At 42.8% G+C, this 22,674-nt stretch overlaps 1 protein-coding gene across 2 annotated transcripts in view; it reads right to left on the bottom strand.

The window, feature by feature from the left end:
* The window catches only part of LOC144678765 (tyrosine-protein phosphatase non-receptor type 3-like), a 252,812-nt gene that overhangs the window by 186,662 nt on the left and 43,476 nt on the right, over nucleotides 1-22,674 (bottom strand). The window contains exons 3-4 of one of the 2 annotated variants that reach the window (XM_078538642.1): nucleotides 8,087-8,194; nucleotides 7,935-7,977 (exon numbers count right to left, since the gene is read on the bottom strand). In XM_078538642.1, coding sequence (XP_078394768.1) covers nucleotides 7,935-7,977; nucleotides 8,087-8,194 — 151 coding nt within the window. The remainder of the gene's footprint in view (nucleotides 1-7,934; nucleotides 7,978-8,086; nucleotides 8,195-22,674) is intronic. The other variant, XM_078538644.1, reaches the window with a different exon arrangement.

Here is a 22,674-nt window from a genome sequence, read left to right as displayed (position 1 = left end):
ATCCCGTGAATGAATAAAAGAAAAAAAAATGGTGGTAGTAAAAGGGAAAAAACCCAAAACCTTGCTAAAATGCAGAGACAAACCGAAATGCTGGAAAGCTCAGGAAAAATTCAAAAAAGCATTCTGACCTAAAAAGAAGCTCCAGCAGCAGATACACAAAGGAAAAATCACCAGTAAAAGTTCAAAAGAAAGGCTTGGAAGCTGGAGGCTGAAATTTAAAACTCCTCACTGTAGCAGAAGACTTGGAAGTCCATCGTCAGAGTGCAGAGTCGACAGAACCTGCAAGGGTGAGCTTAATTTTTAAAATTTCATGCTGCAGCAAGTCCTGGGAACTCCTTTACGTAATTCAGTGTCAGAGTGCCGTTTGAAAGAAACCTGTTGCTAAAACCCGATCCCGAGTCAGAGCCGGAAAACATGGCGTCCAACGGAGTAAAAAGAGAAATAATTAAATATTTTGGGACTGTCGTGACAGTTCAGCTCAGTAAAACAACCAGCAGAAGCTCCAATTCAACTGACTTGAAAGTTTAAAAAGTAAACCACTGAACAAAGGAAGTCAGCAGGCAGGTGATCCAGGCAGCCATTGTTAAAAATTCTTTTTTCAAGGAGACACCAACGCCCTTTTGTGGAGCATGCCAAAACCAGCAAGCACAGGAAATCCCTTTGTCTCTGAAGGAACAGCAATGCAATTTTGAAATTCAGAAATTTCTTAAAGCTGCACATACACTTTAAAAAAAATTTAACATGGATCACAATTCCACACTTCCAGGTCAATTTGGACTAATCCATGGCCCAGATCAATCACAAAATTGGAGACTTCAGACGAAAAGATTCTTAAGAGACAGCATCACTTCAGTTTAAATAAAAAGTCAGAAGATCAACATGCAAAGGAATATCTAACCCTGGAAAAGGCAATCCAGGTAGTTAGACAGTGAGGAATCCATGAGTAGCACAGGACAATCTTAAAGGGAGAGAATAAAACATGGTGCAGAGGCCAACTCTCAGTCCAGCTAGTTAAGCAACAAAGACATAGGGACACTCTAAGTAGGGAAAGCAATACCAGAACAGGCCAGCAGATCAACCATGCCAGCACTGTGCAGGGAAGCACCCTTAAAGGCGATATCAATGTCCTGCAAGTGCAGCACAATGCTTCCAATGCAGCAGGATTGGACACTATGGTAAACCGTGCAAGGCAAAAACTCTGAAATGTACGGAAGGCCCAAAGGTGATCCACAAGGTCAAGACTGCAAACCCAGAAGAGAGACAGCCATGCTTCTTGGGTGAAGTCAAAGATCTTGGTATCTCATTTTGGACTGCTGTCAATGGCCATCTAACAAATTTTAAATTAGATACAGGAGCCTGGGTGACAGCCTTGTCGGACAAAAAAACCATGGCTGACGACCCAACAGCTGATGCCACCCACAACGCCCCTGTACGCAGCAGGTGGATCACAAGTACTAGTGAAGGGCACCGTGCAAGCAACACTGAGGCGTAAGGACAAAACAATCCAAGAGACCCTGTTAGTCGTCTACAACCGGGACTGCTCACTATTAAGCCACAATGAATGTGTCGAACTGAACCTCCCACAAAAGATTGATGAGATCAACCAAGGGCATATCTCGAAATACAAAAGTGAGTTCCCAAAGCTCTTCACAGGACTGGGGTGCCTGAAAAACGTGTACAGGATCACTTTGAGAGAGCTTGCTAAACCCATGTGCCTTTTCACTCCACAAAAGGTCCCCCTCCCGCTCATCACACATCTACAGCAGCAGCTGGATGAAATGACAAACATGGGAGTCATCTTCCAAATCACACAACCGACTACATGGTGTTCCAGGATGATCCCAATCCCAAGACCGAACGGTCCCGCCGAATTTGTGTCGACTTGGCACAGCTTAACAAAGCTGTAGCCATCCCATGTTCTCTGTGGAGGAAAGCCTAACTAAACCCTTGAAGAGCACAGTGTTTTCAAAAATGGACGCAAAAAACAGATTCTGGAAACTTCCTCTCAATGAGGAGTCCCGGCTCCTGATAACATTTATTTCCCACTTTGGCAGGTTCTCTTCAAACACCTGACACTTGGGATCACGTCAGCGCCAGAAATATTTCAATGTGCGATGTCAGCCATTTTGCAGAACCTTCAGGGGTTCATTTGCCACATGGATGATGTTTTGGTTCACGGTGCAACAGTGGAGAAACATGACAAAAGACTCACAGCTGTCTCAATGTGCCTGCAGGAAACATGGCTGATGCTTAATGACGAATGTGAGTTTTCCAAAACATCAATTTGATTCCTGGGCCACATTGTCACTAACAAAGACATCGTAGCAGACCCACAAAAAACCAAGGCTACCAGCAAGTTCCCCATCCCATCCTCAGCCCCTGACCTCCAGCATCTCCTGGGGGTGGTGAACCAGCTGGAAATGTTTTTACCGAATTTGGCACAGGTCACAGAGCCCTTGCGGCACCTACTTAAGAAATACCAAGCTTGGTGCTGGGACTCACATCAAGAGCGGGTATTCACTCGCATCAAGGTGATGCTGCTCTGCACTGACATTCTGGCCCACTACAACACAGCCCTACCAACTACCAGAGCAGCAGATGCTTCATCTACAGGTCTCAGAATAGTCCTCTTTCAGGAACAACTGGATGGAAGTCGGTGACCTGTGTACTACACTGCCAGAAGGCTGTCAGATTTGGAGTCAAGATACACCGTCATAGAAAAGGAAGCCCTCACAGTCACATGGGCATGCAAGAAGTTTTCTGACTACATCATTGGCCTCATGTTCACAGTTGAAATGGACCATAAAACACTAGTCTCCTTATTGAACAAGAAGGAGCCGGCAAAGATGCCTCCCAGAATCCAGAGGTTTCACCTGCATTTCATGAGGTTCGTCTGTGAGACGGTTTATGTCCAAGGTAAAAATCAGACAACAGCAGATACACTTTCAAGGGCCACAATGGGCCTCCTGACAAAACAGGGCGTCAACATCCTGGGTGTTGACCAGAAATTGGACTAGCCATATAAATACTGTGGCTACAAGAGCAGGTCAGAGGCTAGGAACCGTGTGACAGGTAACTCATCTCCTGACTCCCCAAAGCCTGTCCACCATCTACAAGGCACAAGTCAGGAGTGTGATGGAATACTCTCCACTTGCCTAGATGAGTGCAGCTCCCCCAACACTGAAGAAGCTGGACACCTTCCAGGGCAAAGCAATCCACTTGATTAGCACCACATACACAAACATTCACTCCCTCTACCACCGACGTACAGCGGCGGCAGTGTGTACCATCTACAAGATACACTGTAGGAATTCACCAAGGCTCCTTAGACAGCACCTTCCAAACCCATGACCACTACCACCTGGAAGGTCAAGGGCAGCAGGTATATGGCAACACCGCCAACTGGAAGTTCCCCTCCAAGTCTCTCACCTTCCTGACTTGGAAATATATCGCCGTTCCTTCACTGTCGCTGGGTCAAAATCCTGGAACTTCCTTCCTAAAGCACTGTGGGTGTACCTACACCACATGGACTGCAGTGGTTCAAGGAGGCATCTCACCACCACCTTCTCAAGGGCAACTAGGGATGGGCAACAATTGCTAGCCCAGCCAGAAAAGCCCACATCCCCATGAATGAATGAAAAAAAACTTTGTTGAAGAACAGTAAGCCTGCCCCCAATTAACAAGAATACACATCCAAGGGACCACAAATTAACTCCAACAGATCCCCCAGGAGAAAATGCACAGTGAGGAGGAGCATGCCCACATCTGGAGAGACTGCCAATAAGGGTAGCCTCGACAGAGACCACAAAAACTTAGTTTGAGCAACAAAAGCACTTTATAGTCACAGATAACCTCCTGGTCTACGCGGAGTGGCTGGTCATCCCGGTCTCCCTGCGGCCAGAGATCCTTTAAAAAATACATCAGAGTCACCTGGGCATCACTAATTGCAGAGTACAGGCCCAATCCACTGTCTGGCGGCCAGGTATCTCCAAGGCAATCAAAGAGAACATTGTGAATTGCTAGGTTTGGGCGTTGCACAGGCAGGACCAAAAGGAACCCCTCATCCCCACACAATTCCCTACCAGGCTATGGGAAAGGCTGGGCATTGACCTGTTTGTCTACAACAGCAGGTCGTTCCTTAAAGTAGTGGACTACTTCTCCAGATGGAGGTGAAGCAACTATATACACCACAGAGACAGTAATTAAGGCGCTAAAAGATATGTTTCCAAGCCATGGCATCCCTGACGAGATCGTGTCCGATAACAACTCACAATTTTCCGATGAATACTTTGCACCACATCCAGCTTCTGTCACTGCACCAGCTTCAAAAGATACCTACAGTCAAACGGAGAAACTGAAAGTGGGCTCCTGAAAAAGAATGAGGACTTTCCCACAGCACCGCTAACCTACAGGTTCACCCTGTTACAATGCGGCCTGTCCCCATCTGAACTGCTGATGGACCGGGAATTCCGCACACAACTTCCAATTCTGCCAAAAAAATTAAGGCCAGAGCTGGTAACCAAGGATTACCTGGGCATCCAAACAAAAAAGCTGTCATACAGACAGAAGCAAGCTTCTACCTACAACAGAAGGCACTGCGCCAAACACTTGCCACAACTACAGGAGGGTGACAAGATCTGGATTAAAGACATCGAGAGAGAAGGTACTGTCATTAGAAAGAACGAGGATTAACCTCGGTTCTACCAGATTAGCACTGCAGGAGGCGCGGTCAGGCTAAACAGGAGGAGTCTCCACCCTATCCCTAGACCAGCTGCTCCCACTGAACAGTGGAGAGCTTTCGACAAAGATACCCAGATTCCAGCTCAACCTCCAGACCAACGAGAAGAACCAGCAACAACAGAGCCTACCACTCCCTCAACAGAGCTGTGAACGAGATAGGGAAGTGTTATAAGGCCTCCATACTGCCTGAAACTTAAATTCAAGGATTTGAAGGGAGATGGAGTAGTGATAATGTAGTAATAGTGCTAAAGTAATAATAATGATAATGTAGTAACAACAATGTAAATGTATGGGACTGATAATGTAAGACATGAAATAAACTAGCATAACTCCAAATGCATTGGATAAAGACTTGGGGGGGAGATGTAATATAAGGGTCCGGCACATAAAGAGTTAACATGGGACTTATTACAGTACCGCCCACACAGTGATGTAAGGCGGCACATGACCCAGACTCAGGGTCAGTGTGGTGTTCAGCGGAGAGCGAGAATAGACCTAAGCACAGAGTCAGCTCCTAGCTTGTACCCTTCACTGTACATGTGTGAATATTTCTAGTAGTTAATGAAGACTTACAGTTAACCTACAGAAGACTATGGAGACTTCTTTAAAGCATAGCGATCTGTAACCAACACCCTCTCAACAGTGGTGAGTCACCTTCTTGTACTATGGCAGTCCATGTGGTGCAGGTACACCCACAGTGGCATTAGGAAGGGAGTTCCAGGATTTTGACCCAGCGACAGTGAAGGAATGATGATATAATTCCAAGTCAGGATGGTGTGTGGCTTGGAGTGGAACTTGCAGGTAGTGGTGTTCCCGTGCATCTGCTGCCTTTGTCCTTCGAGGTGGTAGAAGCCACGGATTTGGAAGGTGCTGTCGAAGAAGCCTTTGTGAATTGCTGCAGTGTAGATGGTACACACTGCTGTCACTGTGCATCAATGGTGGAGGGATTGAATGTTGAAAGTGGTGGATGGGCTGCCAGTCAAGTGGGCTGCTTTATCTGGGCTGCTTTATCCTGGGTGGTATCGAACTTCTTGAGTGTTGGTGGAGCTGCATTCATCCAGGCTAGTGGCGAGTATTCCATCACACTCCTGACTTGTGCCTTGTAGATGGTGGACAGGCTTTGGGGAGTCAGTAGGTGACTTACTCGCCACAGAATTCCCAGCCTCTGACTTGCTCTTGTAGCCACAGTATTTATATGGCTAGTCCAGTTCAGTTTCTGATTAATAGGAACCCCCAGGATGTTGATAGTTAGGGATTCAGCTATGGTAATGCCACTGAATGTCATGGGAAGATGGTTGGATTATCAAAAGCTTGGTCAAGGAGGTAGGTTTTAGAAGGATCTTAAAGGAGGAATGAAAAGTAGAGAGGTGGAAAAATTTTCAGAGGAAATTCCGGAGCAAATGCCTTGGCAGCTGAAGGCATGGCCACTAATGGTCAGTGATTAAAATCAGGCATGTTCAATAGGCCATAATGAAAGGAATGCTACATCTCAAAGATATATCTAAGAACTTCACTACAGTATAAGTAGAACATCACCATAACAGTCTATGGGAACACTTGGAGAGTGGGGGAGACAGTAGCAAAGTGGTAATGTCACTGGACTAGTAAGGATCTGGGGACATGGGTTCAAATCCCATCATGGCAGCTAGTGGAATTTAAATTCAATGAATAAATCTAGAATTGAAAGTTAGTCCCAGTAATAGTGACCATGAAATTATCATTGATTGTTGAAAAGACCCACCTGGTTCACAAATGCCCTTTAGAGAAGAAAATCTGCCATCCTTACCTAGTCTGCTGTCCATGTTACTCCAGGCCCACAGAAATGATTCTTAACTGCTCTCTGAAATGGTGCAGCAAGCCACGCAGTTCAAGGGCAAATAATGATGGGCAATAAATGCTGGCCTTGCCAGTAACACCCACATCGCATGAAAGATTGTGACACATCCCACAAAAGAATAAAGAAAAAATACACTTTGTGTTTCAGCCCACACTGGAACTGGATTAAGCTGATTGCCTGTCCAATTTTTCATAGCATTTTTTGCAGAGAATGCCTAACATTATTAATAGGCACTATGGGCAGGATTCTCCAGTCCGCTGAAGTCAACGGAGATTTGAATGGCTCGCCACATCTGCCACAGGGAAACCCGATGCGGTGGGGCTGGAAAATTCCAGCCTATTTAGCAGGGCTTCTTCTCCTTCCAGCAAGTGTAGGTGGCTCGAGATGCCAACTGTCGGATGTGGGAGAAGAGACTGGCAGTGCGCTACAATATAGTTACTGGGTTGAGCACCTGGTCTTAATATTTAAGTGACCCTCCCAGAGGATTTGGATAAGGCTACAATGGGGGGAAAATATTCATAAGTACCATGCATCATATTTCTAGCAGGGCAGTAACACTACCAGAATTTCTACCCTTAGTTATACAATAAACTGAAGATTGTGAGGAAGACACAACAGAATTTTGTCACCTTATTGGATAAATACTGCATTCATTTTTTTCATTTACGTCATGGCTTGTGTTATTGAACAGGAGGCTCTTTGGTTAAATCCCTTGCCTATCCCGTGCTCTCAATGTCATTTGGGCCAGACCAATTGTTTTCAGCATTCCTGTCAATCAGAGTTTCTGATTGTTCTCCAGTGCCTCCTTTTAAATCCACAAGTGGATATTGCATAAAAGAAAGATCAGACTTGATTGTGATACTTACATATAAATAAATATTGCAACACTCAAACTATTAAGGCTCGTAGTTAAACAGCTATATGTGAGAGGTTGCAGAAGTATGGAACTGCAAACCCAACAATATTTTCAGGACAGGAGGGCAAGGAAGAAAAATACTTTTACTTGGACAAGTAATGTAATGTGGAGCCATGTCAACAGTTCCCTTCATGACAGTTTCAAGTTAGCTCCATGCCACCAGTAGAGGTAATGATTGGAGGGTCAAGCACTTTCTCAAAAGGCTGGGAGGGAAACCTTTTTACTTCAAAAAAAAAGTTTTGTAAATTCTGAAATACTAAGGCACACATCCTTTCATATTTGCATATTTTCATATTTGCCTACATTTTTACTCAAGACATTAAGGTTATTTGCATTATTTCCATTTTAATTTAAGGAAGCAACTAAAACAGTGGCTAAATAATTCAACGAACAGTTTTGGGAGGTTAATAACATTTAGTTATAGTAAGTCACTACGCTTACCTTTAAGCTGTTTCCTGATAGGTTTGCTAGGTTCAAGCCACCTCTGTGCATGAAATATTAGTAAATCCACATTAGATTTTACGACCAAGTTAGTAACGAAATGCATGCATAGAAGAAAAAATGTTCAAATGTTTTAAATAATATATGCTTACAGGACATTCTATTGAATCATCCATAAATTGTAAACCAAAATATTCCTTTTCAATCAAGTCCAGGTGTTTATAGACCATATCCAGCAGAACTTGACCAGCATCTTGTTTCTGCAAAACAAAACATGGTTTTATAGTAAGAGCATATCACCTTGAGATTGTACAATCTGGGTACCAGGATCTTACAACTCATCCAAAATGCAGATGCTGAACATCTGAAATATAAACAGAAAATGCTGGAAATACTCAGCAGGTCACCTGCGGAGAGAGAAACAGAGTTAACGTTTCAGGTCAATAACCTTTCATCAGATTTCAATTTCTGATAAGAGGGTAAGAACCTGGCTAAGTTATTAAATGAATACTTTGCATCTGTCTTCATCAAGAAAGTAGAGAAAGTGGCTAAGAGGAAGTGAAGTTATGGATATGATGATAATAGAGAAAATGTACTAAAAAAAAAATGAAAGTTGCTAAGTCATGGTCTAGATGTAATAAAAGAAGTAAAGGTAGAAAGAGTAGGGACATTTGTCACAATCTTTCAATGCTCATTAGATATAGGAGTAGTGTCAGAGGGCAGGAGGGTTGCTATCACTATTCAAGAAAGGAAGAGGGATAAACCAGAAAACTACAGGAGTCAGCCTAAACTTGATAGTGGGGAAGTTATCAAAAACCACTAACAGGGACAAAATAAAATTTCATTTGGAAATGTCTGGGTTAATCAGGGAGAACCAACATAAACTTGTTAAAGACAAATCATTTCTGAGTAACTTAATTGAATTCTTTGATGAGGTAACAGAGAAGGTTGATCAAGCTATTGCAGTAGTTGTTGTATATATGGACTTTCATAATATATAACACATGGACTTCCAGAAACTGAAAGCTTTGGAATTAAGGGGAAAGTAGCAGTATCGATACAAAATTGGCTCAGTGCCAGGAAGCAAATGGTGGCAGTGGATGGATGTCTTTTAGACTAGAAGGTGGTTTGCAGTGGTGTTCCCTAAAGGGTCAGTTTTGGGCCCATTATTTTTTTGCAATTTTTATAAACAACCTAGACTCGGTGCATGAGGCAGTATTATAAAGTTTTCAGACAATACAAAACTTGGCAAAGTAGTAAAGTAGATAGCGGTGAAGATAGCTAAATGCTTTAGAATGACATAGACAGGTTGGTGAAATGGGCTAAGCATGGCAAATGTCATGAATATGGAGAAGTGTGAAGTGATCCACTTTGTGAGCACTATTATAGAAACGCATTATACTTTATAAAATCTTGCCATTTATAGAAGAACTGAGAGATATTGGTGTCCCTATACACAGATCATTATCAGTTTGCCCTGCTACCTTTCAAGTGGTTAAAAAGCATAACGGTTACTTGGGCTTTGCAAGCACGGGCTGGTTGGGTATGGTCTGTACCTTGCCTGTTGCGAACAGCAGAAGGGACATGCTGTTTGATACGATCCGCCAGTCTTTGGGACGTACAGCCTACATACCTAGCATCACATTGGCATTGAAATTCATATACCACATTACTCATTTGGGTGATAGGCAGAACATCTTTGGGCCCTGTTCTCTGCTAACAAAAAGAACATGTATAAACATTGCACCTGTTCCAGCGAAACAAAATAAAAGATCGTCATTCACTGGTTCATTCCTCAGGGCAATGCCTTGACCAATCAGAGTCAAGTTGCCTGGTTTAAAATTTCAAACAATGCTTGCCAGTTAACTGTCAATCACCATTAACTGGTGCATTCTCTAAGGCAATGCCTCTGCCGATCAGAGACCACTTGCCAACCAATCAGCGCTTTCTCTCTCTTCTCATGCAGTATAAAGTTGTTGATTCCCCTGACATTGGCATTCTTGTGATTGTCCCGATGGGTGCAAGATGACAAGCTTCGACAAAATGTCTTTACTCAGCAATACTCACGTTCCATACTACCAAATGACTATAATGAAAGGTTTTGTCAGAGTAGTTACAAAAATACTATTCCCTCTGGTGAGCAAGTCAACAGCTAGAGGTCATAGATTCAAAAGAATTGGCAGAAGATCCAGTTGGGAGATGCGGAGAAATTTTTTCACTCAGCCATTGCGATTTGGAGCACACTACCTGAAACGATGAAAACCTGATGCAATAAATTATTTTAAAAGGAAACTAGACAGGTACTTAAGGATGAGAAATGTACAGGGTTACGGACAAAAAGTTAGGATGTGGGACTAAGTACGACTCTCTTCCAAAGAGCCAGCACTGGCACATTAGGCCCAATGGCCTTCCTCTGTGTTATAAGATTCTATGATTGCATGACCTACAAAAGTGCATATTTTCCCTGCAACGTCCCACCCCAAATATGCAGTTCTTGGTGGCATTTTTTTCTTAATATGCCATATCGCCTCCCAAGCAAAAAGAAAAAGAGAGGGGTAAATTTGAGAGGTGGAAGCAAAAGAGACTGAGCAACTGCAAGACATCAGAGGCAGGCAAGTGCATGATCATATTTTTCAACCTGTCATGTGCACCATTGAAAAGATTGATATGTTACATATTAAATTAGGCATTTAGGGTTAATTTGATTAAAAAATCATTAAGTACCTGCAGGATCTGTTGCTCCTGAAAGAGGCACTATGAGATAGGAATTTTTAATGGTAAAGGCATCACACTAACACACATTAACTACAAATTCATTATGACAGTGTCTCACTTTTCACATTTGCACAATCTGGCCAGTTTCGATACAACACTGAAAATTATGATTTATTTTTTCCATTTGTACTTTAGCTTAACAACTTAAAAAAAGTTATCTATGCCCATTTGTACCTAAAAATTGTCATCAGGATCCTACAACTGGCATAGGACCTCAATTTGCATATTTAAGCAAGCCTTAGGTCTGTAACCATTTACAGGGCCCCCAGGAAACTGCATCGGGAGGCTTCAAGTGCCAAAACGGATGGCCAAGGTGCTGACTCTGCTATTGCTGCCCCTCCCCCCATAAGCCCATTTTTCAGTTAATAAATGAGAGTCTGGCCGTTGAAAATCATTCCCTTCATATCAGTGTTTCAGTGATTTTTAATGAAAATTCTAGCTGAATTTTCATAAGATAATTGATTACCCTTTACATCTGTGAGATGGATCCTAATTGGTAAAACCAATGAAGTAGGGAGAAAAAATAAATATAATCTTTTTCATATTTAATCTTGGGAAGTAAGCGACAAGTATTTATAACCTACTTGACCGGAGAGCACTGAGTCAACCACAACGCGGGAACAAAATCACATGCAGGGCAGATTGAACGGAGGTGGCAGGGTACCTTCCTTAAGGGCAATAGTGAACCAATTGGGTTTTGACATAATTTTTTGGTGCTGGCCGACAAATTACCAGACACATTGAATTCAATTTCACAATTTCCCCTATTGGAATTTCAACTATAATCTATGGGATGCTAGTCCAGTACCATATAAATTAAAACTTGATTTAAAAGCAATATTTAACCTTTAAAATGTGATCAGACCAAAATTACATTAATTGATCAGAACAGTCATGATTAAAATGCAGATTTAAATTACAGTATTAGTGAGAAAGAATTACCTAATTATAAGACCCACAACCTCTTCCTGGACATTTGCTACACAATCATATCACACACAGTAACAAAATACAAACATATATAACTGCTCTTCAAAATGATGGTCAGAGTAGCAGGCAGTTTAATGACAAGCTTGCATTTTTTAAAATTAACAGTCTATTGCTATACCATATTGATATCATAAATGACTATCTTTCTACACATTGGGTTTCAAACTTCCCTTAGCTTTCTGTGGAAGTTCCCACAAGATGACATACTTCCACATATGGAGAAAGAATTGGAGGAAGAGACCAACTGATGGACTGTAAAGTTTGGGGTATCACATCTACCCACTAAGGGATGGGGAGGCATAGTGGATGCTTCCTTAAGGAATTTTTCCCTCATACGATTGAGACACCCACAATTTGTCTTTAATTTTGTGTTGTTGTGGGTGGGGGTTGATACAAATCATAAGACTGTTCTGAAAAATGTTCTCAAATACCACTGACAGGTGCTTTTAGATGGGCAGGGGGAACAGTGCAATGTTTCCTAAAACAATCAATCAGCGGCCAAGGATAATCCAAAGGTCCTCAATTTCCTCCGCAGAAGAAATTGTTTGGATTTCTGATAGAGCAGGAAAGTGAACACCAAGAGAAAGACACAAGGGTCAAAGTCCTCTTCAGACACACCTATCAGCATATTGTATCAGGGGTGCAATATGTGTCTGGAAGGAGAGATGTGCAATCACTCAGTAATTATAGTTTGAGCCATTAGAATGACACAATCAAACTCTTGTCCACTGACAGAAATAGGTGTGGACCTACAGGCATGGGAAGCCTGCATTTTCACAACTGGTCCTTGGCATCAGAAGTTGTGGCTTAAGACTATAAGACGTAAGAGCAGAAGTAAGTCATTTGGCCCATCAAGTCTGCTCTGCCACTCAATGAGATCATGGCTGATCTGATAATCCTCAACTCCAATTTCCTGCCTTTTCCCCATAACCCTTGATTCCCTTACTGATTAAAATCTGTCTATCTCAGCCTTGAGTATACTTAATGACCCAGCCTCTACAGCCCTCTGCAGTAAAGAATTCCACAGACTGACTACTCTCAGAGAAGAAATTCCTCCTCATCTCTGTTTTAAATAGGCACTCCCTTACTCTGAGATTATGCCCTCTGGTCCTAGACTCTCCTACGAGGGGAAACAACCTCTCAGTATCTACCTTGTCAAGCCCCCTAAGAATCTTATATGTTTCAATAAGGTCACCTCTCATTCTTCTGAACTTCAATGAGTACAGGCCCAACTGACTCAACCTCTCCTCATCAGAAAATCCCTCCATCCCCAGGATCAACCTAGTGAAACTCCTCTGGACGGCCTTCAATGCCAATATATATTTCCTTAGATAAGGGGACCAAAACTGTTCGCAGTATTCTAGGTGTGGTCTAACTGGGGCTTTGTATAGTTTTAGCAAGACTTCCCTATTTTTATACTCCATTCCCTTTGAAATAAAGGCCAACATTCCATTTGCCTTACCTATTACCTGTTGGACTTGTACGCTAGCTTTGGGATTCATGCACTAGGACCCCCAAATCCCTCTGTGCTGCAGCTTTCTTCAGTCTTGGTCCATTTAAATAATATGCAGTCCCCTATTCTTCCTGCCAAAGTGCATAACCTCACATTTTCCCACATCATATTCCATCTGCCACGTTTTTGCACATTCACGTAACCTGTCTATATCCCTCCGCAGACTCTTTGTGTCATCTTCACCACTTGTGTCATCTGCAAACTTGGCGACAGTACATTCATTTCCCTCATCCAAATCATTAATATATATTGTAAACAATTGTGGCCCCAGCACTGATCCCTGTGGCACTCCACTAGTTACAGTTTGCCATCCTGAAAATGAATATTCCAACTCCCTGTTTTCTATTAGTTAGCCAGTCCTCTATCCATGCTAATATACTACCCCAACATCATGGGCTCTTATCTTATTAAGTAGTCTTATGTATAGTATCTTATCGAACGCCTTTTGGAAATCCAAATATATTACATCTACTGGTTCCCTTTATCTATGCTGCTTGTTACCTCCTCAAAGAATTCTAATAAATTTGTCAGGCATGATTTCCCCTTCATGAAGCCATGCTGACTCTGCTTGATTATATTAAGCATTTCTAAATGCTCTGATATCCCATCCTTTATTATAGACCTAACATTTTCCCAATGACATATGTTAAGCTAACTGGCCTACAGTTACCTGTTTTTTGTCTCCCTCCCTTTTTGAATAAGAGTGCCACATTGGCAGTTTTACAATCCTCTGGGACTTTTCCAGAATCTAAGGATTCTTGGAAGATTACTACCAGTGCATCCACTATCTCTGCAGCTAGTTCCTTTAATATCCTAGGATGCAACCCATCAGGTCCAGGTGACCTATCAGCCTTTAGCCCCATTAGTTTCCCCCAGTACTTTTTCTCTAGTGATAGTTATTGTATTTATTTCCCCCCCACTTTTGCTCCATGATTATTTAGTATTTTTGTATGCTATCGGTGTATTCTACTGTGAAGACTGATGCAAAGTATTTATTCAACTCCTCTGCCTTTTCCTGGTTCCTCATTATTATTTCCCCAGCCTCATTCCCTAAGGGGCCTATGTTCACTTTGGCCTCTCTCTTCCTTTTTATATATTTACAGAAGCTATTACTGTCCGTTTTTATATTACTTGCTAGTTTACCCTCAAAGTTTATTTTCTCCCTCTTTATTTTTTTTTGGTTATCTTCTGTTAGTTTTTAAAACTTTCCCAATCCTCTGGCTTACTACTAATCTTTGCCACATTGTATGTTTTTTCTTTCACTTTGATACCATCCTTAACTTCCTTGGTTAACCATGGTTGATTTATCCCCTTCCTACAATCCTTCTTCCTCACTGGGATATATCTTTGTTGTGAGTCATGAACTATCTTCTTGAACGTCTGCCATTGCTCATCAACTGTCTTTTCCGCTAAACTCCTTTTCTCCTTAAATTCCTTTCCTTATTCAAAAAGGGAGAAAGACAAAAAACAGGTAACTATAGGCCAGTTAGCTTAACACATGTCATTGGGAAAATGTTGGGAGTCTATAATAGTGGATGGAATAGCAGAGCATTTAGAAATGCATAATATAATCAAGCAGAGTCAGCATGGCTTCATGAACTCTGCCCTCATTCCTTTGTAATTACCCTTAGTTAAGTTAGCCACAGTTGTTTCCGAACTAGGTTTCTCACTCTCAAACTGAATGCTAAATTCCACCATGTTATGGTCACTGTTTCCTAGGGGAATCTTTTACTCTGAGATAATTTATTAAACCTGTCTCATTATACATGCCAGATCCAAAATAGCCTGATCCCTGGTTGGATCCACAACATAATGTTCAAGGAAACTGTCCCGAATACACTCTATGAATTCTTGCTCGTGGCTACCTCTGCCAATTTGATTTTCCCAATCAATATGGATTAATTAAGAGCACAGGAGAGGAGGGCGAGAGCACAGGAGGGGAGGGCGAGAACGCAGGAGGGGAGGGCGAGAACGCAGGAGGGGAGGGCGAGAACGCAGGAGGGGAGGGCGAGAACGCAGGAGGGGAGGGTGAGAACGCAGGAGGGGAGGGTGAGAACGCAGGAGGGGAGGGTGAGAACGCAGGAGGGGAGGGTGAGAACGCAGGAGAGGAGGGTGAGAACGCAGGAGGGGAGGGTGAGAACGCAGGAGGGGAGGGTGAGAACGCAGGAGGGGAGGGTGAGAACGCAGGAGGGGAAGGTGAGAACGCAGGAGGGGAGGGTGAGAACGCAGTTGAGCTGGGATGGCTGGGAGGTGTGGTTTGGAGGCAGGAATAGGATGGCATGGGAGGATTGGAATGGGAGATGGGGATTACACGGGAAGAAGGTTGGAATGAAGGATGGAATGGGGTAGATATGAGGAATGAAAAGAATGGGATGGCTATAGCATGAGTGTGATGGCATGGGAAGGTTTGGATGGCATTAGATTGGTATTTAAAGAGGTACTGTTGCAATAAAGATACTAAATTTACCACAAATATTTTGCGGGTCTATGCATGCCAAAATAATTCCAACACTAATGAACCTGAAACAAAAGCAGAAAATGTTGGAAAAATTCAGCAGGTCTAGCAGCATCTGTGGAGAGAGAAACAGAGTTAACGTTTCAAATCCATATGACCCTTCTTCAGAGGGTCATACGGACTCGAAACGTAAACTCTGTTTCTCTCTCCACAGATGTTGCTAGACCTGCTGAGCTTTTCCAGCATTTACTATTTTTGTTTCAGATTTCCAGCATCTACAGTATTTTGCTTTTAAATTACTGTAATGAACCTTTTGCCTCAGGAAATGTTTTTCACTCCCTCTCAGTATGATAGGTATCCAATGCCAATTTGGCTCGGGACTATACCATGCCTCAGTGATATAATCCATAACAGTTATTTATTTTGGCTCATGAGATCACAAGACAAATATAGGAGAAAACTCAGCTCATCTTAATTTATCCATGGAAAAGTCATCAAGCCCTCTTACTGGATCCTTCTTGAATGATTCCAGGATTATTGCCGACACTATTCCTCCTGGAAGTTCATTCCATGCATTGATAATTCTTTGTATTAACGAAAAAATTTCCTGACATCTGTCTTAAATTCACCTTTTTGCAGTTTGAATCAGTGTCCCCATTTTCTACTGTTAGGTGTGCTAAATATTCAATCTGGGTCTCTTGCAACTTCATCCTTAGCTACTTCAAAACCATTCATGGAATACACGTGCCACCCACCTTTCTTTACCATGTGTGTACTTGCTACATGTCTATCTTAAATTTCATCTACCCTATCTGACCTCATGTACAATTTGATCTGTTGAAACATTTCCCACACCACTGCTATCTGGATTTCAAAGCCATAATGAGTGGGCGAAAGGCTATATCCTCATCATCCTTGCCCAAAAATAGTGGGAGCAAGCATTTCAGCATAGAAAAAAAATTATACTTGTGACAGGATTTCAAAGTCGCAATATCACGGATTAGGAAAGAAAAGGCTAACAACGATAGACATTAACCAACTTTAATGAACAATAACCCTTGGAGTCTTTTACCCCTCTCGTCAATCTGACAGCCAGGCTCAGTCCAACATTATATTGGGGACGAATAATATGGTTTAAAGCATTTGATTCAATAGCAAAACAAATCATTTTCCTCATCTATAAATTAGAGGACACAGAATTCCTGAGAAACACAGTATTCCAAGCTTCTGATGAGTTTTCTTGTGGATCAATAGCTCTTTCCCCCAAATATAACACACAAGTATGAGGCTAGATATAAAATTTATTAAACTGTCTCCACGCTTTTTCTACTTATGTTTTCTTGATGCGCATACAGGAATTTTGACAATATTTGAGCACATGATAATAATGTAAATGTAGGCAACTTTGAAATTAGACGCAGTCTCCTGGGCACGCCACCTGAATAACTTGAAGCAGCATAATTTTGAACATTTCCTTCTCGAGGCCTTTATATCCAGAATGGAACACTACGTTCCCAACTTTGGTGAATCACGAAGAATAGTGAATCAAATGTATCCTTGTCCTTATCTGAATTTCCCAAGTCACTGTAGCTACCAGTGTAAATAATAACTAAAGGTCATTCAGAAGCTGAAAGCATAGGATTAGGTTGACAAAAATGTGTTCAACTGGTTTGAAATTGAATCCCTTTCATCTATAATTGATAAATGTTTCTTTGATTGACAGCTCAATGAGATTGATAGATACTTCAATTTCATTAATTCCAGTCATTTCTTAATGCACCTTGTTCGAATTTGGTACTTTGAAGCATTACTTTCAAGTAAGAATAATTGAGCATTTTTGTCAGTTAATTGATCAGTCTCTTTATTGTTGTCACAGTGATCACAGGTAATATGGTTTTTAGTTGGCTGCTTCAGCAAGAGATAAGAATTATGGTCTGGCAAGCCAAAGGCATGGGAGTTCTTGTGAGGCAGTTTATAACTTGGTCAAACAGGTTGAGTATCAACTTGTAAATCCTTCCGACACATGCCAATGGCAGGCAATAAGAGCAGGAGGGATTCCTGGTCAGTCGTGTAATGGAAAGAAATTGGAGCCAATACCATCACGATCCATAGCTCCAGGCTACAACCCACATACAAAAGTACCTTGTGGGGTGGCTAGTTGGCCAGATGGTCAGTGTGGATCAGGCTGGTGCCAAAAGCAAGGGGTTTAATCCCCATTCCAGCTGGGGTTAAGACCAGCCTCCTTGCCCTATCCATAGTGGAGATCGGAGCGCTTGTGGGTTGGATCTGCCGTTGGGCAGAGAACTCAAGGAGGCCAAAAGCAATTACCATCTTCGAGAATTTTGATTTCTTTCAAACAGGTGAGTATGCTGTGCCGGCTCAAATCAATTCACCTATTGCCACTTTCGTACCATTTCCCTGTAACCCTGTAAATTTTTCCATTTTAGAGAATGATCCAATTCCTTTTTGAATGCCAGGATTGAATTTTCCTCCACCAGACAGTGCATTCCCGATCCTAACCACTCTCTGCGTAAAATAGGTTTGCCTCATGTCGTCACTGGTTCTTTTGCCAATTACCTTAAATCTGTGCCCTCTGGTTCTCAGACCCTTCACCAATGGGTACAGTTTCTCTCTATGTACTCTTTTCAATCCCCTCATTTTTCTATCAAATCTCCTCTCAACCCTCTCTTCTCCAAGGAGAACAGTCCCAACTTCTCTGTCTATGGAGCTGAAGTTCCTCATCCCAGGAACCATTCTCATGATTCTTTTCTGCATCCAATCTAATGCTTTTGAATCCTTCCTGCAGTGTGATGCTCAGAACTGGATGCAATACTCTATAAGATCATAAAATTAGGACCAGGAGTGGGTCATTTGCCCCCTTGAGCTTGCTCCACCATTCAGTAAGATCATGGCTGATCTGATTGTGGCCTTAACACCACTTTCCTGCCGCCCCCTATAACACTTGACGCCCTTGCAGAACAAAACTCTGTCCAATTCAGCCTTGAATATATTGAATGACTCAGCCTCCACTGCTTTCTGAGAAAGGGAATCCAAAGACTAATAACCTTCTGAGAAAATAAATTTTTCCTCATCTCTGTCTTAAATGAGAGATCCCTTACCTTAAAACTGCACCCTCTAGTTCTAGATTCTCCCAGGAGGGGAAACATCCTCTCAGAATCTAACCTGTCAAACCCTCTCAGAACCTTATATGTTTCAATAAGATCATCTCTCAATTTTCTAAACTCCAATGAGTGTTGGCCCAACCTGCTCAACCTTGACTTATAAGACAACCCCTTCATCCCAGGAATCAGCCTAGCGAATGTTCCCTGAACTGCTTCCAACGCACATATATCCCTCCTTAAGTAAGGAGACCAGAACTGTACACAGTACTCTAGCTGCAGTCTCATCAGTCCTGTTCAGTTGTAATAAGACTTCCCTACATTTATACTCCATCCCCTTTGTAATAAAGGCCAATGTTCCATTTGTCTTCCTAATTACTTGCTGTACCTGCATGCGCATGTTTTATGATTCATGTACAAGAACACCCAGATCCCTCCGTAACTCAGCATTCTGCAGTCTCTCTCCAATTAAATAATATTCTACTTTTCTATTCTTTCTGCCAAAGCGGATCACCTGACATTCTTCCACAGGATATTCGATCTGCCACTTTTGACTCACTTAACCTATCTATATCCCTTTGCAAACTCTTTGTACCCTCCTCACAACTTGCTTTCCTATCTATTTTTGTATAGTCAGCAAATATGGCTGATACAGCAAATACAATCGGTACCTTCATCTAAGTCATTAATATAGATCTTAAATAATTGAGGGCCCAGCACTGATCCCTGTGGCACTCCACTCATTACAGTTTGCTGTCCTGGAAATGGCCCATTTAACCTGACTCTCTGTTTCCTGGTAGTTAGCCAATGCTCCATCCATGCTAATATACCACCCCAACATTATGAGCTCTTATTTTCAGCAGTAAATTTTTATGTGGCACCTTATTGAATACTTTTTGGCAATCCAAATACACTATGGGCCTTAACTCCCGAGCTCCCCAGCCATCGGATTGGGGGGGGGGGGGGGGGGTACCCCAAAGATGCTCTCTCAGAACTTCACAGGTAAGGGTGAGCATGGCAATTGCCCAGAAGTGCAAACTTCCTCTGGGCAATTGCCCAGAGCTGGGAACCATCTGAAAATATGACTTTCGATGTCTCTGACAGGTTACACCAATAGTTACTCAGAAAATGTTAGAAGAATTAAAACCTCTTCTAACTTCTGGGTAACTATTGTAAAGGCCCAGACCGCACCCGGCCACATGGGATTCCCCCAGCTCCCCTGATCCCTGGCTAACCACCCCGCCACGGTATTCCCTAATGCCTCAACTCCCCCATGGGATTCCCCCCACCCTCACGGGACTACTCACCTGACACCCACACCCTGACGGGACTACTCATCCGACCCCCACACCCTGACTCTCACCCCCTGACATGACCGGACCTCCCCCACCAGCAGGCCCAATCCTCACCCCTGACCCAACCTGAATGCACACCCCACAGGCCCAAGCCGACAATGCCACGCCCCGAGGTCCGACTAGACCCCCACCTGCACCAATGTCCGATCCCCCCAAAATTTCAACCCCCCCGCCTCCCTCAAATGTCCGATGCCGCCCAGCTCCCCAAATGTCCGATGCCCCCACTCTCCTGAACGTCCGACCCCCCAACCCCCTCCCAATGTCCGACCCCCCCAGCCCCCGAATATCCATGCCCCCGCCCTTTCCCAATGTCTGACCCCCCAAAACCCCTCCTGATGTCCAAAGCCCCCTAACTCCCACCCCCACCCCCACCAAATGTCCAAAGCCCTCCCCACCAACTCCTAATGTCTGACACCCCCAGCCCCCCACCACCCCAAAAGTCCGGACCCCCAACCTTCCGGATGTCCGACTCCCTCCACGTTTCCCCCCATGTCTGACTTCCCCCCCCGATGTCCGACTCCCCCCACACTGCCCATTAATGTCCGACTCCCCCTACCGAGGTCTAACCCCCTCACCTCCCCCAAATCCTATCCACTTACTTTCCCCTACATTGGGACATTATGGAGGGACAGTAAGTGGGCACGGAGTAGCAATCTGACTCTGATTGCCACTCCGAGGAAGTTACGACCCTATATCTGCTGATCCCCCTTCAACCAACCTGCTTGTTGCATCCTCAAAGAACTCTCATAAATTTGTCAAACACAATTTCCATTTCAAAAAGCATATTGATTCTGCCTAATTATATTATGATTTTTTAAATATTCTGCTAATACCTTCTTAATAGTGGATTCTAGCATTTTCTCAATGACAGATGAGTTGAGACTGAACTGGTGTTTTATACAGGTTTATCATAACTTGGCCCTTTTGTACTCTGTGCCCCCATTTATAAAGCCCAGGATCCCATATGCTTTATTAACCACGGTCTCAACCTTCCCTGCCACCTTCAATGATTTGTGCACATATACCCTAAGGTCACTATGCTCCTGCACCCCTTCAGAATCGTACCCCTTATTTTACATTGCCTCTGAATCACTTCACATTTCTCTGCATTAAATTTTATCTGCCAATGATCTGCCCATTCCACCAACCTGTCCATGTCCTTTTGAAGTTTAACACAATTCTCCTCACAGTTTACAATACCTCCAAGATTCATGGCACAGTTTCAAAATTTGCGGATGACATGTACACCAAAGTCTCGGTCATTAACGTATATCAGAAAGAGCAGGGGTCCTAACACACATCCCTGGGGAACTCCACTATAAACCCTCCTCAAAACAACCATTCTCCACTACCCTCTGTTTCCTGTCACTTAACAAATTTCGTTACCTGGTTGCTAGTGTCCCTTTTATGCCATGAGCTCTAACTTTGCTCATGTCTCTATTGTGCAGCACTTTATCAAGTGCTTTTTGGAAGTCCATGTACACCACATCAATGACATTACTCTCATCAACCCTCTCTGTTACCCTATCAAAAAATTCAAGCAAGGTAGTTAAACCCAATTTGCCCTTAACCAATCCATGCCAACTCTCCTTAATTAACCTGCATGTGCCCAGGCACCTATTAATTTTGTCTTGAATCATCGTTTCTAAAAGTTTCCCCATCACCGAGGTTAAAGTGGCCCTCTACTTGCTGTGTTTTTCTTTATACCCTTTTTTGAACAAGAGTATAACATTTGCAATCCTTAATCCTCTGCTATCACTCCTATATCTAAGGACGATTGGAAAATTATGGCTAATCAAATAATGTCTTTGATAACTGGCTGGGCAACATGTTAATCATCAGCCAAACGTAATTTAAAATACATATCAGGCACAGTGGTAGCATCCTACCTCTGGGCCAGGAGCTCCAGCTTCAAGTCCCATTCCAGGACTTGATAGCCATGGAAGGTGTGTTCACAACGTGGCCAAACAGGTTGATTATCAGCCTGCAAATCCTTCCAATACACCTGATAGCATGCAGTAAGAGTGAGGGAGTTTCCTGGTCAGGGAGTTGCCTGCGGAAGGCAATGGCAGACCTTTATCAAACATAATCATGAGGCAATCCAATGGAAGTCCATGATCACCACAACCTTCTTAGGGCATGGTACCTGAAGGAGGAAGTGGTTCAATAAACTAGCCTTTCTATTCAATTCCAAATGCTTTAGGTGACTGATGTTCATTCTGTAGTAGTGGTGTTGACTCATAGCTGTGTTTGAGCTCATCAGAGGGACAGGTACAGTGATATTTACATGAGTTTTTGACAGACAGTTAAGTGGCAAATTAACTTTGACACAGATATATGTGATGTGATGCATTTTTGGTAGGGAAATAGAAACATTGTCCACACATTAGAAAATAAGAAACTGAATGCGGTACAAATGCAAGAAGATCTAGGGATACAAGTGAACAAATCATTAAAAGTAGCACTGCAAGGCAGCAAAGCAATTAGAAATAAATGCCAGTGCTTTGTTAGCATTTTTAAGAGTACAGAATTT

This window comes from Cetorhinus maximus, chromosome 3, assembly GCF_964194155.1.
Source record: "Cetorhinus maximus chromosome 3, sCetMax3.hap1.1, whole genome shotgun sequence".
Lineage (NCBI taxonomy): Eukaryota > Metazoa > Chordata > Chondrichthyes > Lamniformes > Cetorhinidae > Cetorhinus > Cetorhinus maximus.
The sequence above is the reverse complement of the archived record's forward strand: the minus strand, read 5'-3'. Positions and strand labels throughout refer to the sequence as shown.